This window comes from Mus caroli, chromosome 2, assembly GCF_900094665.2.
Source record: "Mus caroli chromosome 2, CAROLI_EIJ_v1.1, whole genome shotgun sequence".
Taxonomy (NCBI): Eukaryota; Metazoa; Chordata; class Mammalia; order Rodentia; family Muridae; genus Mus; species Mus caroli.
Window position 1 is genome coordinate 28798087 of NC_034571.1, and position 27173 is coordinate 28825259.

Below are 27173 nucleotides of genomic sequence, written 5' to 3' on the forward strand. Positions count from 1 at the left end.
ACAGAGACAGAGAGAGACGAAGTGAGGCTGGAGGGGAGCCGTCAGGCCAGGTCTGGAAGGGCCTTCTAGAGTTCTGAGGAATTATAAACGTTTAGGCTTGCCCCACAGTGTGAGGTAGTGAAGGCCTTTCTGCCCTGTGCTGCTGATGTGGTCCCAGAGGCAGAGGGAGGCCCAGAGCGGCTTTACCTTGCTCTCAGGCACAGCTCTACCTCGTAGTGAGGGGAGCGTGGGCACCTGACTGAACCCAGTTCACCCCACCTCTCTACAGAGGCCTCCACCCTCTGGCATCTGTCCACTGGGAGGCAACCGGCTCTTCAGCCAGGCCAAGCCCTGCCACCTGGGCTGGGCCCTGCCCTGCTGCCCACAAAGAGCTCCTGTTTCCAGGTCCCTGGGGCTGTGGCTCTGGCTCAGGCTGCTTGGCCTGGGACACCCTCCTTCCTTGCTGGCCCATGAGTCCTCTGAAGGTTCCCAGGGCTGCTGGCTTACCTGCTGTGATCGAGTAGGGGACCCTAGGTCAGGTAGGGGAAGGGTGAGGACAGGACTGAGTAGGGAGGGGACGCTGTTCAGTTCCCCATGGGATATTACAGTAGGGACTGGGAATGGAGGTGTGTGTGGAGGGGATGAGCTGGCTCAGAGCTGTGAGCCTCCAGTCTGGCACACAGCAAGCTGGAAGGTTCTGTGTGTCCTGGGCTGGAGTGGACACATAAAAGACTGTGACAGAAAGTCCCACCCCCAGGCCAGCTCTCTTTACCCCCTGCAGGAACTGACAAGGCCAGTTCCAGGCATGGCCCTTCCCTCCACCCCAGGACTGTGAGAGAGTTTTCTGCTTCCTCCACTATTGAGACTGGGCCTGGAATTCATGGGGCCTGGAATTGCTCAGTCCTGGCCCTGCCAGGAAGTGGGGGTGGATGGGTCGGGAAGGAGGCCAAGGTGGGTGGTGGCCAGCCTGGCTAGGGCCCCCTTCACACGCTGCATTCCTGGAGCAGTGGGGGTGTCAGGAGGCAGCGGGGCACTCACTCTTGTCCTAGGCCTGGTGTCCATGTCCTGCTCCGTCTTTGGCTCTGCCTAGACTAAGGAGGTCCTGGGTTCCAGCCCCATTTAACTAGCCCTCGCCCCCAGCCATGTGCTCGCAAGTCAGTGGCTTTGCCCATCCTAGCCTCAATTTGAGACAGAGGTTTTTTTAAATTATTTTTTGAAGATGTATTAATTTATGTATATGAATATACTGTTGCTGTCCTCAGACACACCAAAAGAGGGCACTGGATCCCATATAGATGGTTGTGAGCCACCATGTGGTTGCTGGGAATTGAACTCACCTTTGGAAGAGCAGTCAGTGCTCCTAACTGCTGAGCTGTCTTTCCAGATGTCCTGATATTTGTGACAGTCTTGATACTTAACCTGGACTGGCCTTGAACTTGCTGTATTCCTCCTGCCTTGACCCTCCCCCCTCACCCCCTCAGTGCAGGCATGATACACACCACCACCAGACACACTGTACATGTGCTCGAATCTCAGTTTCTTTGGAGCTGAGCCTAGCCCCCATCCCACCCCATTCCCCCTCTAAGGATGAAATGGGCTGATGCAAGTGAAGTTTCAGGCCGGGCCTGGGTGGCTTACACAACAGAAATGTGCTTTCTTCTAGTCCAGTAGCCTGGAGAGGACCAGGTTGGTGTCTGCAGCAGGCTCATTCCTCCGCTGAACACACTGGTTTTTCTTTTTTCTTTTTTTCTGAGGCAGAGTCTTGTCCAGGCTGGCCTCAAACTTCTATGTTCAGAGTGATCATTCTGCCTCAGGTCTCTGTCAACTCAACACCAAGACTACATAGTGAGTCTGCTTCCAGTAGACCATCCATCCCCTCCTTTCTGGGAGAGGTGTGATGGCTCAGATGGGAGCAGCGTGGTGAGTTCCAGGCCATTCTGGGCTAAGGCTGTCTCCAAAGCAAGCGAGGGAGCGAGCACAGGACAGCCTCTGTGAATGAAGTTTTGCTGTGCGAGCCCAAGGATCTGAGTCTGGATCCCTAACACCCACATCAAAGTCTGACGCAGACGCCAGGGGCTCCCTGGCCAGCCAGCCTCGCTGAAATGGACACCAGGTTCAGTGAGAGACTGTCTCAAAACATAAGGTGGAGGGGCTGAGACAGCTCTGTGGTTATGAGCACTGGCTGCCTTCCAGAGGGCCTGGGTTCGATTCCCAGCACCCACATGTCCAGTTTCCTATGGTACCTAGACATACATGCAGGCAAAATGCTCATACACATAAAATTAAATTAAATTTAAAAATAAGAAATAAGATGGAGGGGCTGGTGAGATGGCTCAGTGGGTAAGAGCACCCGACTGCTCTTCCAAAGGTCCAGAGTTCAAATCCCAGCAACCACATGGTGGCTCACAACCACCCACAACGAGATCTGGCGCCCTCTTCTGGAGAGTCTGAAGACAGCTACAGTGTACTTACATATAATAAATAAATAAATCTTTAAAAAAAAAAAAAGTAACACAAAAATTAAAAAAAAAAAGAAAGAAAGAAAAAGAAATAAGATGGAGGGCTGGTGAGATATCTCAGTGGGTAAGAACACCCGACTGCTCTTCCAAAGGTCTGGAGTTCAAATCCCAGCAACCACATGGTGGCTCACAACCATCCGTAATGGGATCAGACTCCCTCTTCTGGAGTGTCTGAAGACAGCTACAGTGTACTTACATATAATAAATAAATAAATAAATAAATATTAAAAAAAAAATAAGATGGAGAATGGTAGAAGACACTTCACATTGACCTTTGGCCTCAACATGGACATACATGGATGAGTGAAAGCATACACATGCATTCACACACATACATACACACACATACATACATACACACATATACATACACATGCATACACACACACATAGACACATATACATACAGATACACACATATACACACATACATATATGCACATACATACACATATACACACAGACATATACATACATACATATGTACATACATACATATACACACACATATGCACACTAAAACAAATAAATTTGAAGCTGGGCAGTGGATAATCCCAGGTCTCTGGAGGCAGAGGCAGAAACAGGTGGATCTCTGTGAGTTTGAGGCCAGTCTCTTGTCTACAGAGGGAGTTCCAGGACAGCCAAGGCTACACAGAGAAACCCTGTCTTGAAAAACCAAAAATAAAATCAAAATTTCCTTTTTCATGAAGATATCGGTTTAACTAGATGTGGGCTCAGCCTGACCTCTTGGTTGAGCTTTGCTCTTAGGAAAGATGAGTTGTTCTAAATTCAGCCCTGTTCTGGGGTGCGTTGCCCGTGAACACAGCAGGCTCACAAGTAGCTGATTGTGCAGAATGGGGAAGGCCCTTAGTTGGGAGCATCCCTGTTGCTGCCCTGCCCATTGTGCTGCCCACCAAGCCACTCTCCCTTGCTGGGGCATCCTTGGCCTGCACGCTTGCTTGCTTTGTTGCATCTTCCTTGCTACACGCAGGATGGAAATTTCTAGCCTTGGTAATTTATATATTGCCAGATCTCCCAGACAGAGCTCAGACTCCAGGAGAGCGTGTCCTTCTGAGAGCCTGCCTGGGGCTTCCTCTCAGGCCCACATTGGCTGCCCTGACTTGGTACTACTTCTGCTGATACACCGCTGCTCTGCCCCGAGCCTCACCCTGTGGGTCCTCTAATGCAGGGATGGGTGCTGTTGGCTCTGAGTCTCTGGGTCCCGTGGTAGAATATCCTCTGGCTCTGACAGACAGTGATTCCTGTGGGTGGCTGGCTGTGGGGAAGGGAGGGGCTCTTTTCTGTGGGGTGACTCAGCCTGTTGTCACTGCAGTGGGCGCTGCGGCTTGTGACGCATGAGCTGCAGTTTCTCCTTCTTGGGTTCCGGGGACACCGTGGTCAGAGGCACGTGGCTAGGCTTAGTGCAATAACCATCCTCTCTCCCTACTTGGATTTGGCTGCTTCCCGCCTCTTGCTTCCTCTTGTTTTCCTAGCTAGGTAATAAACAACTTGTTTATTTACTCTCCTGCCCTGTGACACAGGCTACCATCACCACCAGTAGCAACAGCAACGTAGAAAAAGCATTTTTTTTCCTACTTGTTAGCACTGGTCACGCTCCCAATTTTCTCTCCCATCCTTCTTTCCCACCCAGGAACTGAACTCAGGACCTTGTGCAGATTAGACACACCCTGCCACTGGGCTGCAGCCCCAGCCCTTCAGTCAGTAAAGTTTTAGCATCTGTACATATAAGGTGCATAGACAAGCCAGACCCGGGGCCCATTTCTAAAGAGAAATGGCTCCTCAGCTTCCAATAGAAAGTGCACTTGAGGGGCTGGGCATGCGGCTCAGTGGTAAAGTGCTTGCCTGACATACTCAGGGCCCTGGGTCCCATCTCCAGGACCTCAAAAAACCAAAACCACACAAAGTGTTATTCAAGAGGCCCTGGTGCCATCCTTCTGGACTTCCTATAGCTCACTGTCTGCACATTGCAGCTCAGAGGTCCCTAGAGCATGTTGGGGGGCCAGGATAGGGCCATTGTTCCCATAAGAGCAAACTGAGGCTCTTTTGGGGTTCAAGGTCCAAAAAGCTGTGCACGGGTCAGGTCCAGCCCCCAGCCTACTTTTGCAGCAAGGTGTGTTGACAAAGAAAAGCTCTGTTGTTTGCAACCTGGATGTTAGGTCTAGCATTGGGACAGAGGCCGTCTGGCCTGTGCAGCTGGAAATATTTATCGTCTGTCACACCACGGGAGGGTCACAGGACACGAATGCAGCCACATGTGGGGAGCAGGGCTAGAATGTGGGTCTCAGGTGTCCTAGAGCTATGCTGTGCAGTCTCTAGGGCCGGATGGCTTTTCTCACCTCGTTTGGCTGTTCATTACTCTCGGCTGTTTTTCTGTGGGGTGGGCTAATGGCTGTGCTGGGTCAGGGTGGTGGTATCTTGGAGGAAGAAGGTGATTCGGAGAGTGATGGGAAGCAAGCGTTGCCATGGTGCTGTGCGTGCCCTGGCTGGGTAGTGTTGGCGGACGACAGGATGGCCCTTTGCTGACCCTTTCTCTCCTTCTGTCCTGGGCAGGGATCCCGGAGAACTCAAAGGTGGAGGGCCCTGCATTCACAGATGCCATCCGCATGTACCGCCAGTCGAAGGAGCAGTACGGCACCTGGGAAATGCTGTGTGGGAATGAGGTGCAGGTGAGGTCAGAGGGCCGTGTGAGGGGTCCTTGGGAGTCACCCTGGGGCCTAATAGGTAAGGCTGCATCAGAAGTGGGGCTCTAGGGTACAGCAGGTTTGGGAAGAGATGGGAAGAACAGATTTGGGTAAATTGGAACCCCTGTTAATCTGTCCACTCGTGTCCCTGAGTCCCGGAGGGCAGGGCAGTTCTGGACAAGATGGCCACAGCCCCCTTCCTCAGTAGCTTTGCCTCACAGGAGACCAACAGCACAGGCAGACACCTGTAGGATGTGCTTAGGAGATAGCTCCACAGAGGAAAGTCCTAGTGTGGCTGGAGAGATTCAGAGAAACAAGCCAGATGGATGGACAGGCACTAACCCTGCTCCTTCTCCTGTCTCTCGGTCCTAGATCCTAAGCAACCTGGTGATGGAGGAGCTGGGCCCAGCGCTGAAGGCAGAACTTGGCCCACGGCTGAAGGGAAAGCCTCAGGAGAGGCAGCGACAGTGGATCCAGGTGTGTGGGCCTGGGACCCCTTGGTGGGGTACATGGGTGTTGACAGGGAACATCCGGCAGTCCCCTGGCACTGACACCTCCATTGTCCCCGTAGATCTCGGACGCTGTGTACCGCCTGGTATTTGAACAGGCCAAGGTGCACTTTGAGGAGGTGCTGTGTAAGCTGCAGCGGGCCCGGCCAGCCATGGAGGCAGTCATTCGCACCGACATGGACCAGATCATCACCTCCAAGGAGCATCTGGCCAGCAAGATCCGAGGTAGGTGGGTCAGAAGCCACTGGCAGATGCTTGCACACAGCCAGCCCTCCGGGGCCAGGCCAGCTTCCCCACAGTGCGATCCTTCACTTGCCTGCCTATTATTCTGCTGAAGAATCAGAGTCAAATCCATGACCGTCCGACTCCTGCAGATTCTTCTCTAAGTTTTACTTCTGCAAACCCAGATTTGATTCTGGCAGTGCTGGGGATCGAACCTAGGGCTTCACTCACTCTCATCCACACTTGATGAGCACTCTGTCAGCGAGCTGTGGCTCTAGTCTCCTTTACGTTTGAGACAATTTCATACATGCGACCCAGGCTAGACTTGAATTTGTGATCCTCCTGCCTCAGCCTCCCGAGTTCCTAGGGTGACAAGCTTTGGACACTAGGCCCAGATTTTTTTTTTTAAAAAGATTTATTTATTTATTATATGTAAGTACACTGTAGCTGTCTTCAGACACACCAGAAGAGGCTGTCAGATCTCATTACGGGTAGTTGTGAGCCACCATGTGGTTGCTGGGATTTGAACTCAGAACCTTTGGAAGAGCAGTCAGTGCTCTTACCCATTGAGCCATCTCGCCAGCCCTAGGCCCAGATTTTGAATGTGGAGATTTTTGTCTTTGAGGCTCAAACCTCTGTCAGGTCTGATGACATGTCACCCTGGTGGACCGTCATGTCACCTTGGGAATACCTAGCTTCTTCTCCAGGTGGCATATGCGCCCTTCATCACCCACATTGTGTTTCTTTGACACTGTGCCAGCGGGTGGTGGCTTGCGGATGGTGATTGTGGGTCAGCCACATGCACTGGGAGTTTAGTGGGATACTAAGAGTTGATGCTTACTGTGTGTTATAAGCATCATCTGGGCAGAAGCGGGGTGGACTTCAGAGTGCCCTCTGGGTAAAACATGCTGGGGTTGGCATGTTCTGAAGAACTGGCTGGAAAGAGCCAGGCCACCCCCTCCAGCGCAGGGTCAGCTTCCACAAAGCTCACCGGATCCACTGAGGCATCTGTGTTACAATTCTTTTCCTTTCTTCCTTTCCTCTCCCCCTTTCTCGCCAGGCCAGCTTCAGACTTGTAACTCTAAATATGTAGTGGAGGATGGCCCTGGACTTCTAATTCTCCTGCCTCCACTTCTGGAGTGCCGGGATGGCAGATGCACTTCTTCTGCTTTGATCTGTTGTCTTTATTGATCCCTCTCTGAGGATGGCATAGCCATGGGCTGGGATGATGGGGTGGGGTGGATTGTGTCCCAGGCTCTGCCACCAACGAAATTTCTCTCCCTCCCCATACAGCCTTCATCCTCCCCAAGGCGGAGGTGTGCGTGAGGAACCACGTCCAGCCCTACATCCCGTCCATCTTGGAGGCTCTGATGGTGCCCACCAGCCAGGGCTTCACCGAGGTGCGGGATGTCTTCTTCAAAGAGGTCACAGACATGAATCTGAACGTGATCAACGAGGGTGGCATTGACAAACTGGGCGAGGTGAGACCTGGGCTTGGGTCTGGTGTCCCCCAGAGCATCTGCTGTGTGTCTCAGGGTGGGCTGCCCTTTCTCGGCATCTACAGAGACCAGAATCCAACAGGGATCTGTCGCCTAGAGGAAAGAGTGGGTATTTTTACCGTGTACCATCAGTCTTTATGGAGCAAGATGAAAATGGCTTATACAGAGAGGGAATGGAAGAAGGAGGTGGGGAGGGCAAGCTTCAGGTGTGGTCTGCATCGTTTACAAGCCACACACCTCATACAGTGTGTCTGTCCTATGGTTCTGCTGACCCAGCTCTCCGGGTGAATGTCTTTCTTTTTCTTATTTTTTTTTTTTTGGTTTTTCGAGACAGGGTTACTCTGTGTAGCCCTGGCTGTCCTGGAACTCACTTTGTAGACCAGGCCTCAAACTCAGAAATCCATCTGCCTCTGCCTCCCAAGTGCTGGGATGGGCACCGTTTCCGGGAGGCCATCCCTGGTTAGGTATGGCCTGGGCTGGTGCCAGGCCAGGCAGTATGTGGGTATGTGGGGGCTGTGTGCTCACCCATGTGGCCCTGCTCCCTACAGTACATGGAGAAGCTATCCCAGCTGGCATACCACCCCCTGAAGATGCAGAGCTGCTATGAAAAGATGGAGCCGCTGCGGCTTGATGGGCTGCAGCAGCGATTCGACGTGTCTAGCACTTCTGTGTTCAAGCAGCGAGCCCAGATCAACATGCGAGAGGTGTGTCCCCTGAGCCCACACCCCACTAGCTGCCTTCCATGCCTCCCTAGCACCAGGAGAGGGAGACCTCCTGCCCCATGCTTCCCAGAACACCCGTGTCTCTTGCTCACTTAGCTGCCCATCAGGTCTCCTTAGGATCCAGCCCTTCCCCCAGGAAGCTGTCCTTGCCACCAAGTCTCTTGCTGGGATTTCTGCATTCAGGCAGACACCTGTATCTAGATTCCCAGAGAGCACACAAGCTACAGACCACCCCTGATTCCTCTGCCACGGGCCTAGGATGGGCACTGGCCGGGGATGCAAGAAGAAAGGGTCTCATGAACTCTGCTGTATGCCTTGTAGCAAATGGACAATGCTGTGTACACCTTCGAAACCCTCCTGCACCAAGAGCTGGGGAAAGGACCCACCAAGGAGGAGCTGTGCAAGTCCATCCAGCGGATTCTAGAGCGTGTGCTGAAGGTGAGCCCGACTCCATTGGGCTGGGGTCTACATGGCCAGCCAAGCCCAGGGCTGAGCGGCCAGCCGCCATCCCCAGGAAGCACTTGGCGCATAGGGTGCACGTGAGTGCTCCAGGCTTGGGTCTGACCCTCCTGCCAGCTGAGCCCCTGACCCAGGGTCCCTCCTGCCCTCCTCCCTGCAGAAATACGACTATGACAGCAGTTCTGTGCGCAAGAGATTCTTCCGAGAGGCGCTGCTGCAGATCACCATTCCCTTCCTACTCAAAAAGCTGGCCCCCACCTGCAAGTCGGTGAGTCCCCGCCTTGCCCTTAGCCCCTCAGGGAGCGGCTGGTGGTGCAGCCTCTGACCCTTCTCTGCCTGCTTCCCTGGCAGGAGCTGCCACGCTTCCAGGAGCTGATCTTTGAAGACTTTGCCAGGTTCATCCTGGTGGAGAACACGTACGAGGAAGTGGTGCTGCAGACGGTCATGAAGGACATCCTGCAGGGTGAGCAGGGAGGGGCAGAAGAGACAGGCGGCAGAGAGAGGCCAAGACTCCAGGAGGAGGCTGCGTCCAGACACTGGCTTCTCTGTGCCTTAGATTTCCTCTCCGGGTGGCTTTGCTGAGAGTGGTCAGAGTGGGACATAGTGGTCTGCCAGCTTGAGCTCTGGGCTTGAGTTATAGTTTTGCGGCAGGAAGGCCCGGAGCGAGGCAGGGCCCAGGAGGCTGTCTGGTTTGCCATGACGGTCCATGCTGAGTGCGCTGTGTCTCTTTGTTCTTGCAGCTGTGAAGGAGGCTGCAGTGCAGCGCAAACACAACCTCTACCGCGACAGCATGGTTCTGCACAATAGTGACCCCAATCTACACCTGCTGGCTGAGGGCACACCCATCGACTGGGGCGAACAGTACAGTGATGGCGGTGACAGCGGTGGTGGTGACAGTGGTGGCAGCCCCTGCCCCTCTGAAACAGCCACACTCACAGAAAAGCGCAGGCGTGCCAAGCAGGTGATGTCCGTGGTCCAGGACGAGGAGTCGGGGCTGCCCTTTGAGGCTGGCGTTGAACCGCCATCACCTGCATCCCCGGACAGTGTCACCGAGCTCCGAGGCCTGTTGGCCCAGGACCTGCAGGCTGAAAGCTCCCCACCAGCCAGCCCTCTTCTCAATGGGGCTCCAGTCCAAGAGAGCTCCCAGCCCGTGGCAGTCCCGGAGGCCTCACCGCCAGCCTCACCCCTCCGGCATCTCCCACCTGGAAAGGCTGTGGACCTTGAGCCCCCTAAGCCCAGTGACCAAGAGACCGGAGAGCAGGTGTCTAGCCCCGGTAGCCGTCCCCCCATCCATACCACCACTGAGGACAGTGCAGGAGTGCAGACGGAGTTCTAAGCATGGCCTCCAGGCTTCTGTTGGACTCTGCACCAGGGCGCTCCTCCTTGGGCACCACAGCCTCACCTCTGGAGAGGGGTACTCCAGTTTGTGCCTTGTGGGAAAGGTGGCTGGGGTGGTGTGGCATCTCCAGGGGTCTGGCCTACCCAAGTCACTTTATGGGGTCCAGTACACCTGTTACTGCCCCGTTTTCTGTGGGCTGATCTCCAATGCTGGGTCTGGTTTTGAGGGTTTCCTCTTTGTGCAAGGGGTTGGGGAGCCCCTCCATCCCGCCCTCGTACTGTTATGGCGGCAGATGAAAGCAGTGGTGTTGTGACTCATGTATAGGAAGCTGGGAAGCTGTCATCTCACTCTGGGGCTCCTTGGGACCAAACGTGGCAAGGAAGAGGCAGACCCGGCCTCTGTCCCGCCCGCCCACTCCCTGCAGGTCCCAAGGTTAGACACTGGCCTCACTTTGCTGGCTACTGCTGTGGGAGGGCGGGGCTTAGGGGTCTTACAGGGGAGTGATTCGAGAGGTCAGAGGTCATGATGGAATGAGAAAGGCCCAGAATGTGTTAGTCTGTGCAGGGGAAGTGTCCTGAGGGGGGAGGGAGCTTGGGAGCGGCTAAGGCCAGGATGGCAAAGTGAAGGTAGCTGAAGTTGGAGTGTCTTGGGTGACCACTGTTCCTGATCATCTGGCTATCCAAACCTACTTTGGGCTGACAACTGCTCATGGGCAGGGCTTAGCTGTGGGCTGTTTCACTACGTGCCAGGAAGCTGGAAGGGCTCCAGAGGGACATTGAGGGCCATGACTCTCTGAGACACTGCTGACCATCCATGGCCTCTGCACCCGTCATCTAATCCTGACAATTCCAGACCCCTCTTCCAATGTCCTTGTGAGCCATTTGGGCTTGTCTTTCCCTCTTAGTCACAAGGGTCAAACCAAGAGTCAGTTAGATGACTCTCCCCGGACTCTGTCGCCAGAGTTGGGAGAACAAAGCAGAGACTGCTGCTCCAAGGCCCCCAGGAGGAGGTCCCTCCCAGTCCTGTGTCCCTTGTTCTGTGGACCTGCTCCCCAGACGCAGGCCTCAGACCCACAGGATGTGGCCGGTGCTCAGGGACACCCAGTCCCCTGCCCTCACTCCAGTACTGACTTCTTTCTGCGTTCTCTAGTGCCTTGGGGGTTTCCACCATCCTTCCAGATATGGTATGAAGAATCTATGCAAACTGTGTAAGCTTCTGCTCACCAATAAACGCTTTATTTAAAGCTCATTTCCTCATGTGCTGCTGGGGTGGGGGAGATCTGGGGATCCATTCATCCCAGATCTCTTGGGCTCATCATATGAGCTACCAGGCCCTGATCTGAGTGTGTTCCTGCACGTGTGTACAGGTACAAGTTCACATGTGCATGTGGAAGCCAAAGGCTTTCGGATCATTCCGCCTCGTGTTTTGAGATGAGGTCTCATTAGCCTGGAACTCACTAATTCATGACTGGTGAGTCCCAGGGTCTGCCGGCTTCAGCTTCCTCAGCACTGTGATTACATGTACTGGCCTGGCTCTGGGAGATCTGGGGATCCAGACTTCCAAATGACAACCAATGTATTGAGCCCTCTTTCTCTAACTCATTCTTACAATCCCCTATTTTAGAGGGGGAAACTGAGGCTCAGAGAGAAGGGGAGAGGCCACAGAGCTTTCAGGTGACTAGCCTCCTGATGGCTCATCAATCCCACGTGTCCACTATGAATGAGGGTGGCCTCCAGGCCTGAGCTAGGTGCCAATGTCTAGTTCCCCCAGAGCCAGTCAAGTAGTAATATTTGTTGAGCACATGCTGTAGGCCATACACACTATACTGGGGAGGGCAGAAGGGTGTCATGTCACATGGAACCCTTCACTACAGCTGGTGAGGGTGGGCTGCCCCTCTGAAAGTTAACATGCCTTCCAGTTGCCTCGGCAGCCCCCTCACCTAGGATAATCATCGCAGGGACACAACCTGTCCCATGAGCACAGGCTACTTATAAATAATGAGACCCTGTCTCTGGCTCTGTTCCCCTTGCCCTCTTTCAAGAGGGTGTTGCCTAATTCTGCACGGGGCAGTGTCTCTGTTGCCTTCCCTCTGACCCAGGTGCAGCAGCTCTGACCCTTTTCCCCAGAAGAGCTGCCCTCTCCCTGGACTCTGCCTACTCCTACCCCTCCCAAGTTCCCATGGACCTAGGGGTGACTCTGCAAGGGAGTCAGATTTACTGGTGCTCCTGTTTTGAATCAACCTGCCTATGTAGGCTAAGGATGCAGATATGGGAGGGTGACGTTCAGAAAGAAGCAAAAGGGTGCTGGGGAGTCTTGCACAACCCACCCCTTCCCAGAGACACTGGTGCACCTTAGGACGGGATGGCTGATACATTCCACAGATATGGACACCTCCAGGAGGGGCAGACAGCTGGGTGTAGCACTGAGGCTTGGCTAATAACATGGATTCCTGAGTCCTGCAGGGCCACCTCCCTACGCTGGACCTTGGCCCCGTGCCCCAAGGTTCCACCACCAGCAGATTTGCCCTGTCTTTTGTTCACTGTTCAGAATAGCAATGTCACAGGCCAGGAACATTCCACCTGCCTGCCTAGTGCTCAGAGCAGTGGGGGTCGGGGTGGCAGGTGGTGGGTGACAAAGGCCTGTGGCAGTCTTGCCCTAGTCTGGGAAATGAGGGTAGGTGGGAGTCCAGCAGTGGTGGAGATGGTGCCAAGGAAGGGCCAGGGCTGGTAGGTACTGTGCCTTCAGCTGCTGTGGTAGATCCGGAGGCGCTGGGAGATCTCCTGGCGGCACAGCGGGCAGGTGCGCAGAGGCTGGCAACACTGCTGACAGCAGCAGACGTGGCCACAGGTGAGGAAGACCATCTGGGCCTGCGGAGAGAGCAGCAGCAACATCGTGACCACTCAATTCTGGAGCCATGACCACATCACAGCCTCGAGAGATGCCAGCGGGTGTGAAAACCTAGTCAGGCCTGTTGGCAGTTTTGTACCTGTTTTTCCATGGATTATAATAGCATTCAAATATCTACAATCCAAAAGCTCTTTCCTCCAGTACATGCTAGGCTGAGTGCCCTGCTACTGAGCTGCCTCCACCCCCAGCTGGGATGCCAGGCGTGTACCGCTACCTGGCCCTCCACCTATTTGTAATTATTTTGTGTTCACACTTGCCAAAATATGATGCCTAGCCTAAAATGACTTCCACCTTATAGTCACTAGCCTCGTATGTGTTCCCTGACTCTGTCTTAGCAAGACCCCTCAGTATGCACATGGCCTGAGAAGTTTCCAACTGCTTCAAAGTCATGTATCATATCAAGAAATTGGGAGTCCCTTTCAGAGCCTGAGGACAGGGCCTTGGTTAGAGTTCTAACCACTGTGCTCTCCGCCACATAGCACCCCGGAGTCTGCTGAAGGTCAGAGAGCTACCGAGCTGCTACAGCAGCCCCCTTAGTAACTCATGTGTGTATTCTACTCGGGAAGTGTAGAAGAGGGTGTGGGATCCCCTGACGTTGTGAGCCACCCAACGTGGTACAGGGAAGGGCAGTGAGTGTGAGCCATCTCTCCAGCCCCTTTTGGGTTTCTTGACACAGGGTCTTGCTCCACAGCCTCAGACTCACAGGGCTTTTGCCTTTTTCATCTCTCATGAACTACGGCTGCAGGCATGCCCGCCGTGCCTGCCCCGGCTCCCTCAGCAGCTGTGCAGGAGGGAGGACCTGTACTTTAAGCACTGGTATGTTTACTTTTTGCAATAAGTGTTAATTTTGCAACAATCTTACAAAGGCCTGGCCGGGAAAACCATGTTCTTGGTAAGTCATGATGAGGAAATTTTCCCTAATATAGTTAATAAGCTGAGGGAAAAATCCTTCTCTGGGGAAAATGGACTCTAGACAATGTTAGCATTGCGCATAGCTGGGTCATGGGACATGGGTCATTTTGGTGTCTCCCCACACTTACTTCACGTTCCAGGCACACAACACATTCTGAGGTCGGCATGTCCAGTTCAGCTGGGGGGGCAGACGGTCGCACTGACTCTTGGAGCTCCCGGGGAGCTGTGGGGGGCTCGAGGGCACCAAGGACCTCATTCTCGAGTGGTTTCAACTCTGAGGAAATCAGAGGGACAGGCTAAGCTATCCCCATATGGTCCCAGTCTTAGCTTGTGTGAGTGATCGGGGGTGGGGGGTAGGGTGGGGAGGATGGGGGAGAGGGGGTGCCTCTGTCCATGAGCAGGGGAAGGATCTTCCTCTCCGCCTCATTAATTCCTCCGTATCCATCTGTGAGATGGGAGCACCCAGCTACTGCACACTCTGCTTGTGAGAGAAACCTCAGAAGCCTGAGGCTCAGAGAGGACATTGAATGCCTGGAGCCGTATCGCCACCCAGTGGTGGAACTGCAGGACAGAGGCCCTCGGCTAGTGGCTGAGCTTCTCTACCAGGCTCCTCAGGAAACAGGATGGGTCCATCAGGTGATGGCAGAATGGGACGGCCCCAAGGCTGCCTCCTTAGTCCCCAGTCCTCCCCCAGCATAGCCCGCTCTGTGCCTACAGCTCTGCCTTGGAGCCAGTAGCCCCTAGACTGCCAAGTACAGCCTCTGAACAGCCCAAAAAGAGCTTAAAGTCAGTACCTGGCTGGACCCTAGGCACAGCTAGCAGGTCCTGGGCTCTCCGTAGGATCTCATGTTGCAGGCCTGCTTCTGAGACGCCCACCTGTGGCCAAACAGGAAAAAGCAGACCAAGGGCTGATGGCAGGGAGCCAGCTCTCCTCTACTAAGCTGTCATATGGTGCCCAAGCCCATAGGACTGCCTCAGCCTCCACCTCCGGCACCTTCACTGGAAACAGGGAGGCCTGGACCTTGTGGTCAGTATGAGGCAAGGTAGAACCACAGCCCTGCAGGTGGCTCAATCGGGCCTCTGTGGCAGAGGGGAGAACTGAGACCCCAGAGGAAACCTGTGACATGTGTGTTTACTGAATGCTTTCCTGACACTACTGTCACTGTGCCTGGTGACCTTAGGACAGAGAGCTACTGAAGCTCCTCTGCTGAGAGGTAGCAGGGTCAGAGCCTTCTAGCCGACACCCCAGAGCCTGGGCGCATAGCCCAGAACCCTGCATCTATCCGAAGGTCATCAGGAACTGCCCCCAAGCATGGGCCCTGCACTGTCCTGGATGAGGCAGGACAACAGAACGGATGAGAGCAGGGACCCTGGGACCAGGCCACTCAGAATGATGCCAGGCACGTGCGTGCTCATGTTGTGATCAGGATGTAGCTGGAGCTCAGGCAGGGCTACAACTGTGTGACATCATTGCACAGGCTGAGGGCACAGGTGAGCAGAGGCAATGGGGCAGCGGTTCTGGCCGTGAGAAGCTCGAGTCACCTGACCTGGACAGACCTTGACTCACTACAAACTGAACAAATATACCCCCTTTGTGACATTGAGTCCAGGCACACTGGGCCTTCCTGACTTCCCCCAAGACAATGGCTGCCCACCTTAGCCAGATCTCCGGGGCTCATTCGGCTCAGCATGTCCAGTGAGATGCGGTGGTGGGCGAAGAGGGGCAGGTAGTGCTCTGCAGACAGCTCCACCAGCAGGGCCACCAGCCGTCGCTCCATGCCTTCTTCCTGCAGGATGGCCCCATGGGGAAGGCCAAGGGTGTTAGAGTGGAGGGAACCAAAGATACACTGGTTTCAAGATGGGACTGTCAGAGTACATGACACACAAGCGTGTCCTTGGGCTCTTCCCCACCGAAGGGTGTGTGCTAAGTGTATGGAGATCCACCCACAGGGAGCTCACTGCACTTCTGCACTTGAAATAGTCACCACCAGAGGGAGCTAAAGAAGCCGGGCCACACACCGGGCACAGGCAGGTACTGAGAACAACGGGGAGAGGTGTGGCCATGGGCTGGAAGCTCTCAGTCAGTACACAGGAGAGAAAAACAAGCTACCAGAATGGTGTGGATGAGGCTCAGTGAGAAAGAAGACCCAGGGTGGATTCGCAGCAGCCACAGCAGGTAGCTCACAACTCTCTAACTCCAGTTCCAGGGGGCCTGAGGCTCTCTGGGCCAGAGACTACCTGCATCCACATGGCATACATAGACTCACATGTAAGTAAAAACTAAATCTAGGCTAGGCTTAGTGGCACAAGACTTTAGTCCCAGCACTCAGGAGGCAGAGGCAAGTGGATCTCTGAGTCTGTAGACCTACAGGGTGAGCTCCAGGACAGCCGGGACCTTTCTTAACTGTTTTGTTGTTGTGAGCCTGATGCTCCTCAAAAATAAAACACAACAAAGATGGCTCAGCGGTTAAGAGCACTGACTGCTCTTCTGAAGGTCCTGAGTTCAAATCCCAGCAACCACATGGTGGCTCACAACCATCTGTATTGAGATCTAACGCCCTCTTCTGGTGTGTGTGAAGACAGTTACAGTGTTACTTACATATAATAAATCTTTTTTTTTTTTTCTTTTCGAGACAGGGTTTCTCTGTATAGCCCTGGCTATTCTGGAACTCACTCTGTAGACCAGGCTGGCCTTGAACTCAGAAATCCGCCTGCCTCTGCCTCCCAATGCCACCACACCCAGCCTTAATAAATCTTTTTTTAAAAAGTATTTATAGGGGGCTGGTGAGATGGCTCAGTGGGTAAGAGCACCCGACTGCTCTTCCGAAGGTCCAGAGTTCAAATCCCAGCAACCACATGGTGGCTCACAACAATCCGTAACGAGATCTGGTGCCCTCTTCTGGAGTGTCTGAAGACAGCTACAGTGTACTTACATANAATAAATAAATAAATCTAAAAAAAAAAAAGTATTTATAGAATGAGTCAATTTTTACTAAAAATTTAAGCTGCAAAACCAGACATAGTTGTCCAGGCTATCCCCTAGGACTGGACGTGGGTTTATCCCTGGAGCTCACTGACCAGCCGATGTACCTGAACTAACAAGTCTCAGGATCACTGAGGGATCCTGCCTCAAAACAACGTCAAAGCAATAAATGAAAAAGATAAAGGTGAAGAGCTGGAGAGGGGGCTCGGTGGTGAGAGCACTCTTTCAGAAGACCCGGTTTGATTTCCAGCACCAGCATCGTGGCTCCTGACCTATAACTCCAGCCCCACGAGCTAATCCACGAGCCAATCCCTCTTCTGATCTCCATGGGTACCAGGCATACAAGCTGCAGACACACAAGCAGGCAAAACACTCACACACATAAAATAATAAAAGACAGCAACTATGAAAACACTTCCAGTCACTGCATGCACACCTGCACACACCTGCAGACACCTGTAGACGCCTGTACACATGCACACACCTGCAGACATCTGCAGACGCCTGTACACATGCACACACCTGCAGACACCTGCAGACGCCTGTACACATGCACACACCTGCAGACGCCTGTACACATGCACACACCTGCAGACACCTGTACACATGCACACACCTGCAGACACCTGCACATACCTGTAGATACCTGTATACATGCACACACCTGCAGACACCTGTACACATCTGCATACCTGCACACATGCACACACCTGCACACATCGTACACTTACTGCAACATGCACACACACACCAGGCATACACATAAAATACAAACGTAAGCCAGGCATGGTGGCACACTCCTGTCACTCTAACCCTCAGAAGGCTGAGACAGGAGGATGGCATGTTTGCAAACAGCCTGGGCCGTAAAGTGAGACTGTCTCATAAAAATCCCAAATCAAGCTGTCCACAGTGTACACTTTAGTCCCAGCACTTAGAAGTTGGAGACATGTGGACCTCTGTGAGTTCCAGTCCAGCCTGATCTACATGGTGAGTTCTAGAACAGCCAGTGATACACAGTGAGACCCTGTCTCACAAACAGAAAGCAAACAAACAAAAACATTGTGTGTGTTAGGACAGGTGTGTTGGAGCACAGCTTTAATCCCCGCAGGCAGAGGCAGGGGCATCTCTGTGAGTTCCAGGCCAGCCAGAGCTACACAGGGAGATCTTGTCTCAAAAACAAAACCACAGCTGGGCAGTGGTGGTGCATGCCTTTAATCCCAGCACTTGAGAGGCAGAGACAGGCAGATTTCTGAGTTCGAGGCCAGCCTGGTCTACAGAGTGAGTTCCAGGACAGCCAGGGCTATACAGAGAAACCCTGTCTCAAAAAACAAAACAAAACAAAACAAAAACAACAAAAAACAAAACCACACCTGCACATGTGTGTGTGTGTGCGCGCACGTGCATGAGCCCAAAGTGAGCACAACTGCAGCTGCCCCGCCCACCTGCTTAATGGAGGCCAATGTCTCCCCTCCTCTCTTATCAGAGTACTCACTCACTTTCCCTGCAGGGAGCTGGCACACTGGAGTGGGGCTGGGCTAAGGTGCCTTTGGAAAGAGCCCCTCTAAGCTCCTGGGCCAGATGAGTACCACGGTCCTTACCTGCAGTTTCAAGGACAAAGGCTTCTGGTTTAAAAGCCGTTGGTACTGGATGAGCCAGTAATTTTCCTGCTTCGTTTCGCTCTTGGCCTCTAATTCCGCCTGCCAAGAACAGAAGCTACTGGTTAGCTTCTGGCCAGGAAACAGAGACCACCAGACCACGGGGTTTCCTACTATGTTCCTGTGAGTACCTGACTTTTCGCTGTCCTTGATTTAAGCCACAGAGCAAAGGCAGGAAGCCCAGCTGTGCCCAACAACAGAGAGTGGGCATGGGGAAGGCCAAGGAGCTGCCAAGGCCACACATGTGGCACCAGGAGCCTGCTCCTGGCCTCCCGCACTAGGTCCCACATTCTGCTACTACCTCTGAGAGGGACTCCTTTTGGTCCATTTGTGGGACAGCAAAGTCTTGCTAGCCACCTCTGTCCCCAACAAGGGCATGCCTACTTCTAGATGCCAGGCAGGTGGCTACAGTACCCCCCAGGACTTCTTAGAGAGGTTGTTTTGCTGGATAAGGCTGACACCCCAATGGCAGAGAGGTCTCCACTCTGCCGTGTGGGGAATGTTGATAAAGGGTTGTTCTGGGTGGGCGCTACCCCAGGTGCCAGGATGAGACAGTGAGCTAGCGATTTTGAGTAATGATCACCATAGCAACCGTCGCGGTGGGCCACACTGGGTCCTTTAATGATTCCTCCTGAGAGAGCTGAGAACTCTGCTTTTCATTACGCTAACGCATTGCGCATACACCCCACCCCAGTAACGCATGTGTGGAAGTCAGAGTGCGACTTCGGGGAATTGGTTCTCTCCTTCCACCACGTGGGTGCTCAGTAGGGACTCAGCTCACTGGGCTTGGCAACAAGTGCTCTCACCACTGAGCAGTCATGTCTCTGCATCCTTACTCTTCCGGAACAGGGTCTCGCTATGTCCCTGCACTGACCTGGAAATCACCATCTTCCCCCATTAGCCCCTGAGGGGCTGGGATTCCAGTATAGCACTGTGCCAGCAGATTTCCTTCTGTGTCCATGGTCCTGCCTGTATGCTAACCTGGGGCTTCCTCCCTTAGCCTGCTGAGGGCAGGGGCAGCAGGCACACACTACTGAGGCGCCATGGGGGCCAGGTCACTTTGGATGGGCTGTGTGTGCTCTGCAGAAGCCAGCCTCACTCACTCTTCTCAACTGGCCTGGGGGGACCTTTGAGACAGTCACAGATAGCAGTGATTCCATCTTTCCAGCCCTGGCCCTCAGTGTGTAGGCACCAGACACTCAGTGTCTGGAGCAATGTTAGTAAGTGGGGCTCAGCCCACCTGATGTACACCAGAGTAAAAACAACTAGCCACGGAGAAGGGTTAGGTCACTCCTGCTAAAAGTGGTGGTCTGCTCACAGCACGGCATGTCCTGTCCTGGAGAGCCCAATCCTGAGGCCCGGGGAGCACCGTGCACAGAGGCTAACATCGGCTATGCGTTCATTACACTGTGCTTTGGATACTGGAGATGCTGTGCTGTCTCAGCTCTGCCGCTGCGATCTCCCCACAGGATGGACTGAGAGTGAAAGTAAATGCTCTCTCTTATAACAAGGGTGCACAAGAAACTAAAACATCTGCCGAGTGACGCTGTCCCTTGCCCTTTAAGCTCCCCTTTGGTGACCTACAATGGGGCAAGTGTTTGAAAAGCACAGTGAGCATGCCCAGGCGTGCACACAGAAGTCCACAGACATACCAGGATGCCATGGAGTTCCTCTTCCCGCTGCTTCTTCTCTTTCAGGAGCTGCTGGAGCAGGTTGCTGAGTGCCCAGCGCTGCTCTGAGACCATCTCCTGTAACACAGGATCTGACCTGAGGCCACCGTGAGCCCTCAGTGCTCCCCACCATGCAGCCCCGCATGGCCTGAAAGCCCCACTGACTGAATTCAGGGCTCAGGCTGAGTTGAGGGACAGAGCCCAAAGGCACCCCTACTCTGCTATGCCACCCACTTCCTCCCAAGCCCTCAACCCTCTTCTCTGTGGCTTCAGGCCAGGATGGGCCCCTAGGGATGGTGACCACAAATGGTGAGAAACGGTGAACAAAAGAAACAAGTCATGGGTCTGGACGGACCACAGCACACGGAGGAAGCAAACGGTGAGGAGGGCGCCACATACAGATGAGGGGGCTGCCACACAGGGAGACACATGCAAACCGCCCTGTGTGTGTGGCCACACACTTATCCTCTTGTCTCTGGAACCCATGGCGGTCCTAACAGGGAGAGGCCTATGGCTTGAATGGGCTGGGACCAAATGGTGGCAGCTTCCTTGGGGAAGCCAGTTCCTCATCTATGGGAACCATCAGAGGCCACCAAGAACACTCTAATTGGCTGATGGCACAGGCTAGCCATGAACGGTGGAAAGAGAGGCCCAGGAGGGACTCGTCTAAGGTCACCTAGCAACCTGGGTAGGCCTAGGGGCAGCAGCACTCTCAATACTGGAAGGCCATGGGTCAACTCAGACTTGCCCTGGGCATAAACAGTGAGGTGAGAACTCTCAGAAGCCTGGCACAAGCACGTATCCACGTGCCATCCTACCTTGTCCCTGTGTACGTCTGGGCAGACTGAGGGTCAGGGAAGGGAGAAGGGTACCCCCTTTTTTCCATGTGCAAACCTGTACTGCCCTCGGGGTCTGTGAGCTCACATGCCCTTGGGACACCAGAACTCCCTCCACAGGAAATGTCAGCCCAGAGAGGAGGACCCAAAGCCCACCTGACCACACAGCCACCAGCCCAGTCAGGGGAATGCAGAGATGGTGATGGCCCAGCGGGCCTGGCAATGAAACCCTCCTTCCTCTGACCCTCTTGCCCAGCACAAAGCTAGCTTTGCCCATGGACCACATCTGTTCAAATGGGGCTGGACTGGCTCTGTCTGCTGGAGAAGCCTATGTCTGGAGCTGAAGATCAGCCGCCCTGGGGTCGGGAGTGGAATGAGGGTGTCTGGCTGGGAGCCTCACATACCTGAAGCGTCTCTGTGTCCAGGGACTTCCTCTTTAACTCCAGCTGTGTCAGCTGCAGTAACTCAGTTTCTATTAGCCTAATCTAAACAGAAGACGAAACAGGGACGTTGATTCACAATCACCACGGATCCCTTATGTGCCGCCACTTGGCTAAGCAGGGACTCAGAAACCTGTCAGGAGGCTGGGCAGCCCTGGACAGAGCGGAACGTGTGAGCCTTGGGGGCCTCACTGAAGAGAGTGAAAACAAGCTACCACGGGGGCGGAGGACAACAAAATGATCCAGTGACGAGCCTCAGTTATGTGTTGATCACCTACTATGTGCTAGGCTGGGCTGCAGCAGCAGCAGCTCCCTGGCTCTTGGGGTGTAACTGCCTTAGTTACAAGGACAAGGAAATGGACACTTAGTGTTGTTAGTTTGCCAAAGAGCAGGTAACTGAGAGATCGTTTGCCTGGGATTTCACAACTCAGGGTCTGAAACAAAACAGGGTCACTGAGAATATCTGGGGTCACCACAGGCTCTCAGAGCCCACAGTCAGTGACTTCTCTACCCCATGCCAGCCAAGGACCCTGTGGTCTCTCGCAACCCTGAGCATCTGACGCCACCAGCCCCTCCCTGGTCAGAGGAATGAGCTTCATGTCTGGCAATGTGGGATTGAAATTAAAGAGGGAGGTTTAAAAAATTAAGTTTGTTAAAGTCAAACAAGAAAAGAAAGGAAAAGAAAAGAGAGCATGCAAAAATGTGGGTACAGTGTGTGAATCCACAGAGACGTGTGTTCCCATAGCCTGACAGCTTGCAGCGCCTCTGGTCCCAGCCCCCCTCCACCCAGCAGGGACCCCGCCCAAGGCTACTCCATGGGTTGGTAGTGGAGTCTGGACGGGAGGGAGGTCTCCTCCTCCCAGGCCAGGGTCCATCCTTAGAAGGTCTTAGGACCTGGCTTCCCAATCAATTGGGAATTCCAACCCACCCCAAGAAGCCATGTGTCCATCAGTGATATTGAGCTGATGCAGGCACTGGAGTCTGAGCTGGCAAGTTTCCCAGAGAGTCCTGTAAGCGCTGCCCTTCCTCCAGCCAGGCATTAGGGAAACACACTGCACTTGCCCAGCAGGCTTCTGGCCAGGCTCTGGGATGAAGCCACCACCTTCAGCGCTGTTCAAGGCACAACCCATCAGCCCCATTGTGGAATGTTGAGGAAAAGGAGGTCTCCAAAGTGGTAAGCCATGGGCTCGCATTTTAATAACTGCTGCCCCGTGAGCCAGGTCTGCAAGCAGGAGCAGGACGAGGTGGCCCGGCCAGCACTCACCTGGTTCCTGATCTGCCGATGCATCAGGTCCTTCTTCACCTGGAGTGCCTCGAACGCAGCCTTCTGCATTACACTCTGCAAGAGACAACGCATACACCGCTTAGACGGCCACGCTCCCTGACTCTTACAAGGGTCCTCATGCCAGCCACGGGGAAGCCACATCTGCCTAAAAAATACCGGAGAGTATGATTTTACAGTTCTCAGGTGGACAGAAAAATTACTGCCTCTGCCTTCTCTTTTCTTTTAATGCAGGGTCTGTTTTTTTATTTTAAATGCATAAGATAAAAAGTTGCCTCTCCCCCCGGGCGTGGTGGCGCACGCCTTTAATCCCAGCACTTGGGAGGCAGAGGCAAACAGATTTCTCAGCTCGAGGCCAGCCTGGTCTACAGAGTGAGTTCCAGGACAGCCAGGGCTATACAGAGAAACCCTGTCTCAAAAAACCAGTAATAATAATAATAATTAAATAAATAAATAAATAAAGCCACATGAAAGCCACGGCTTTATATACAAACTTAAAGATAAAAAAAAAAATAAAAAAAAAAAAAAAAAGAGGCTGGGCAGTGGAGGTTCTGAGGTCAAACAGCTGATCAGAATCTGCATGTGTGTGACGTCGCCTGGCATTCAGAAAGAGGAGAAGAGCACCAGGAACCACTGGTGGGAAAAGGACAGCCCCAAACACCAGGGACAGGACACAGGGGGACCTCCAGTCCGGGGTCCTCCATGGGGGAAGGATAAGCCACAGTCTTATCCACTTATGACCTCCCCGCACCCCCAATGGTACTAGAGATTGAGTCCCTGAGAGATGTCTGCTCGCTAAGAAAGTGCTCATATTAAACAAGAACTGATACCCATTCCACACAAGATACTAGACTTTTTTTTTTTTTTTGTTTTGTTTTGTTTTTCGAGACAGGGTTTCTCTGTGTAGCCCTGGCTGTCCTAGAACTCACTCTGTAGACCAGGCTGGCCTCGAACTCAGAAATCTACCTGCCTCTGCCTCCCGAGTGCTGGGATTAAAGGCGTGCGCCACCACTTCCCCAGGTGGAAAGAAAGATTTTGAAAAAACAAAAATCACAGAAATGTCTGACTTGGAAATTTCAGTAAACCGACACACATCCTGTCACCTGGATGCCTGGTGACTAATGTGTACAAATATACCATGTACATACACTCCTAAATTAAATAATAAAACAAAAACCTAAAACAGTGGCCCACACCTTTAATCTTATATGTGAATACATATACAATATACATTAATACATTGGCACGCACATTTCATGTAATGTATTTTGTGAGTGAAAAGAAGGAGCAGAAGGTCCCAGGAAGGCTGCGATGAGCAGGAGTGAATGCCTGACATCCCTGTGTCAGTGGCCACGGGACGTCAGACCTGCCACCTCTTTTTAGGACAGGGTCTCTCTGTCTCCCTGGCTGTCCTGGAACTTGCTTTGTAGACCAGGCTGGCCCCAAACTCAAGAGATCTTCCTGTCTCTGCCTCCCCAGTGCTGGGATTAATGGGGTGCACCACCACACACAGCCTTTCTTGTTTATTTTTTGAGGTGAGATGGCCTCATGCAGCCCAGGGTGGCTTCCCTACGTAGCTGAAGTTCAAGGGTGACTTTCATTTCCAGGCCTCCAGAAGCCGCCTTCTACACCGTAAGATTACAGGCGTGCATTACCCACCCTTTTATGTGGTGCTGGGGATGGGCATCTGGGAAATCCTTCTACCCACCAAGCCACCTCTCTGGCCTCGAACACTGCATTCTAGAACAGGTGGCATGCCTGCTTCTGCTGCCCATTTCACAGATGAGGAACTGGTGACAAATGCCAAATCTCCCCAGATCCCCAACCAGACCTTAGCCACAGGCAGGTGCCCTCTCTGAGAAACAGGGTCCTTGGTTCCAGAGGTAAATCATATCAGTATGGGAGAGGGGGGGGAGCCAGAAAGGGACGTGGGAAAGCCTGGGAAAGGTGGCTGAGCAGGGCTGGGATGACCCACAGGCAAAAGCCGTGACAAGCACAGGAAGAACCAAGGGCTGGCTTCAAGGAAAGCCTAAGGGAGTGCGGTGGGGCCTTGCTTGGTGCATCTCAGGCTCCACACGGCACCGGCTGAGTCTCAGCAAAGGAGAAAGCTGCAGAGAGCAGCAGTGTGTGTGACAGACAAGAGACAGACGCCCTGCCGGCTCCCTGAGCAGGATGCCTGGAGTCCTACAGAGGGTGCAGTCAGGCCCCAGGCAAAGGCTCACCTCCTGAAGGATCTGGCTGATGGCTTTGTTCTGATCCATCTGCTGCCATGACAGAATCTGCTGGAACCGCTTGTCCATTTCAGCCATGCTGCCGGGAAAAAAAAATACAGCACAGTTGCTCACTGCGTATTTCCCGAGCACCTACTGTGTGCTGGGCACCTTAGAGGAGACAGAGATAAACAACCACTCAACATCCCTGATAGGGCATCAAGGACGAGGAGGTCAAGGAGGGTGGCAGAGCTTCCATTTGGCAGAGTCACGGGGCTTTGGGTCCAACCCCCCACTGGACCTCCTTCACAACACCCCCTGAGATGGATGCTGGGCTCCTCCCTAACCACCTCTCGGCACCCTGGAGAGTCACATGGCTTCTGGAATGTTTCTACCAGCATTTCCTCACTGGCTGTACTCTTTGTATAGCCCTACAAAACAGCTGGTAACTGTGGCACAGAACCTGTAACCTCAGGCTGCCAACATCAACACAGTCTTAGCTTTGAGTTACTTTCACATTAACTTAAAAATTTTTTTCTTTTATTGGCTGGGCAATAGTGGTTGCACACCTTTAATCCCAACATCTCTAAGTTAGAGGCCAGCCTGGTCTATAGAGTGAGTTTCAGGACAGCTAGGGCTACACAGAGAAACCCTGTCTTGAAAAACAAACAAACAAACAAAACAAAAAAAAAATTTTAAATGACTTTAAAAATTTTATATGCATGGGTATTTTGCCTACATATATTTTAAGTTCGTTATATGTGTGTAGTACCCATGGGAACCAGAAGAGGGTACCAGATCACTTTGAACTGGCGTTCATGTGGGTGTTACCAAAGGAACCCATTTACAGAAGAAGCCAGTGCTTTTAACAGCTGGGCCCTCTCTGCAGTAGGGAGGGGAGGGAGGAAGGGCGGTGCTGGAAAGCAGGCAAGCTCACTTGCTCGCTTGAGTTCTGAGGCAGGCTCTCAGGTAGCTCACGTGCTGAATTCACTCTCTGCTTTGCTCTGGAGCTCCCGATTCCCCTGCCTCTGCTTACTAAGCGTTAGTATTACAAGCCTAGCACCAAGCCAGCAAAGATTTTACTTTCTTGTTAGTGTTTTGTTTTGTGACCGTTCCCCCGCCCCATCCCCAACTTCAGCCTTGCTGTAGAGCGGGACAGATAACCCTTCCATCCCCATACTCAGGCCAGCACTTGGCACACAGGTGGGCTCAGAGGTAGAGGCCGGCCTCACTTTATCACCGTCTGACCCTGACTCATGAGTCTGGATGGAAGAATCCGGAGGCTGGCCGTCCATCACCTGTCCCTGGTAACCTGGCCAAACCTGGAATGGCCCGGGGAGTTCAGTGTCCAGCTCTCGCTCCCGTCTTGGGGCCCCCAGTCAACACCCTCAGAGCCCTCACCTGGGAACACACGTTCCTTACCTTACCTGGAACAGGCCTGCTGCGCCAGGCTCTGCCTCTGAGACTCATAGGCCATCTGGATGAGCCGGCTCTTACAGCTCTCCGTCAGCATCTGCTGCATGGCGGCTGCGGAGAGAAGGCTGTGAGCCACTGAGAAAAGGCTAGGGATCCCAGGTAAGGCCAAAGGGGTCACCTGCTTACTGGTGGACAGTTATCCTAAACAAAGTTCCCCGCCCCCCTTTCCTTCCATCACTGCTAGATAGCCCAGCCTGGCCTTGAACTCTCAATCCTCCTGTCCCAGCATCCTGAGTTCCGTGATTGCAGATGAGTATCAGCACCCAGCTCTAAAAAATACCTACATTGCTGGGCCGTGCTGGTGCATGTCTGTAGTCCCAGTACTCAGGAGACAGAGGCAGGAGAATCTCTGTCAGTTTGAGGCCTGTGCACCATGTACATGCAGAGCCTGGGGAGGCCAGATGATGGCGCTGCATCCCCTGGGACTGGAGTTACAGATGTCGTGACCCACAATAAGGTTCTGGGATTAGAATCCAGGTCCTTTGGAAGAGCAGTAACTACTGAGCTAGCTCTCTAGTTCTTTTGTAGATTTATTAAGAGTAGTAAGGGGGGGAGGCAGAGGCAGGCGGATTTCTGAGTTCGAGGCCAGCCTGGTCTACAAAGTGAGTTCCAGGACAGCCAAGGCTACACAGTGAAACCCTGTCTGGAAAAAAACAAACAAACAAAAAAAACCCCACAAAAACAAAAACAAAAACAAAAACAAAAGAGTAGTAAGGGGATGGGGGTCGAGGTGGGTGGGGGTGGGGGAACTGGAGAGATGGCTCAGCAGTTAAGAGGGCAGATTGCTCTTCAAGTGGTCCTGAGTTCAATTCCCAGCAACCACAAGGTGGCTCACAACCATCTGTAATGGGA

At 53.3% G+C, this 27173-nt stretch overlaps 2 protein-coding genes across 8 annotated transcripts in view; one reads left to right on the plus strand and one right to left on the minus strand.

The window, feature by feature from the left end:
• Nucleotides 1-11198, plus strand: part of Niban2 (niban apoptosis regulator 2) — a 50024-nt gene extending 38826 nt beyond the window's left edge. Inside the window, exons 6-14 of the mRNA XM_021184392.2 lie at nt 5070-5185; nt 5573-5677; nt 5772-5934; nt 7225-7412; nt 7979-8134; nt 8474-8590; nt 8772-8879; nt 8963-9074; nt 9352-11198. Of these exons, the coding sequence (XP_021040051.2) occupies nt 5070-5185; nt 5573-5677; nt 5772-5934; nt 7225-7412; nt 7979-8134; nt 8474-8590; nt 8772-8879; nt 8963-9074; nt 9352-9947 (1661 nt within the window). The 3' untranslated portion in view covers nt 9948-11198. The remainder of the gene's footprint in view (nt 1-5069; nt 5186-5572; nt 5678-5771; nt 5935-7224; nt 7413-7978; nt 8135-8473; nt 8591-8771; nt 8880-8962; nt 9075-9351) is intronic.
• The window catches only part of Lrsam1 (leucine rich repeat and sterile alpha motif containing 1), a 38255-nt gene continuing 22240 nt past the window's right edge, over nt 11159-27173 (minus strand). For 6 of the 7 annotated variants that reach the window (XM_021184380.2, XM_029473885.1, XM_029473883.1 and 3 more), the window contains exons 17-26: nt 26273-26372; nt 24858-24945; nt 22618-22692; nt 21318-21398; nt 20060-20155; nt 18351-18449; nt 15425-15556; nt 14564-14645; nt 13898-14043; nt 11159-12817 (exon numbers count right to left, since the gene is read on the minus strand). In XM_021184380.2, coding sequence (XP_021040039.1) covers nt 12692-12817; nt 13898-14043; nt 14564-14645; nt 15425-15556; nt 18351-18449; nt 20060-20155; nt 21318-21398; nt 22618-22692; nt 24858-24945; nt 26273-26372 — 1025 coding nt within the window. In that variant the 3' untranslated portion in view covers nt 11159-12691. The remainder of the gene's footprint in view (nt 12818-13897; nt 14044-14563; nt 14646-15424; nt 15557-18350; nt 18450-20059; nt 20156-21317; nt 21399-22617; nt 22693-24857; nt 24946-26272; nt 26373-27173) is intronic. The other variant, XM_029473889.1, reaches the window with a different exon arrangement.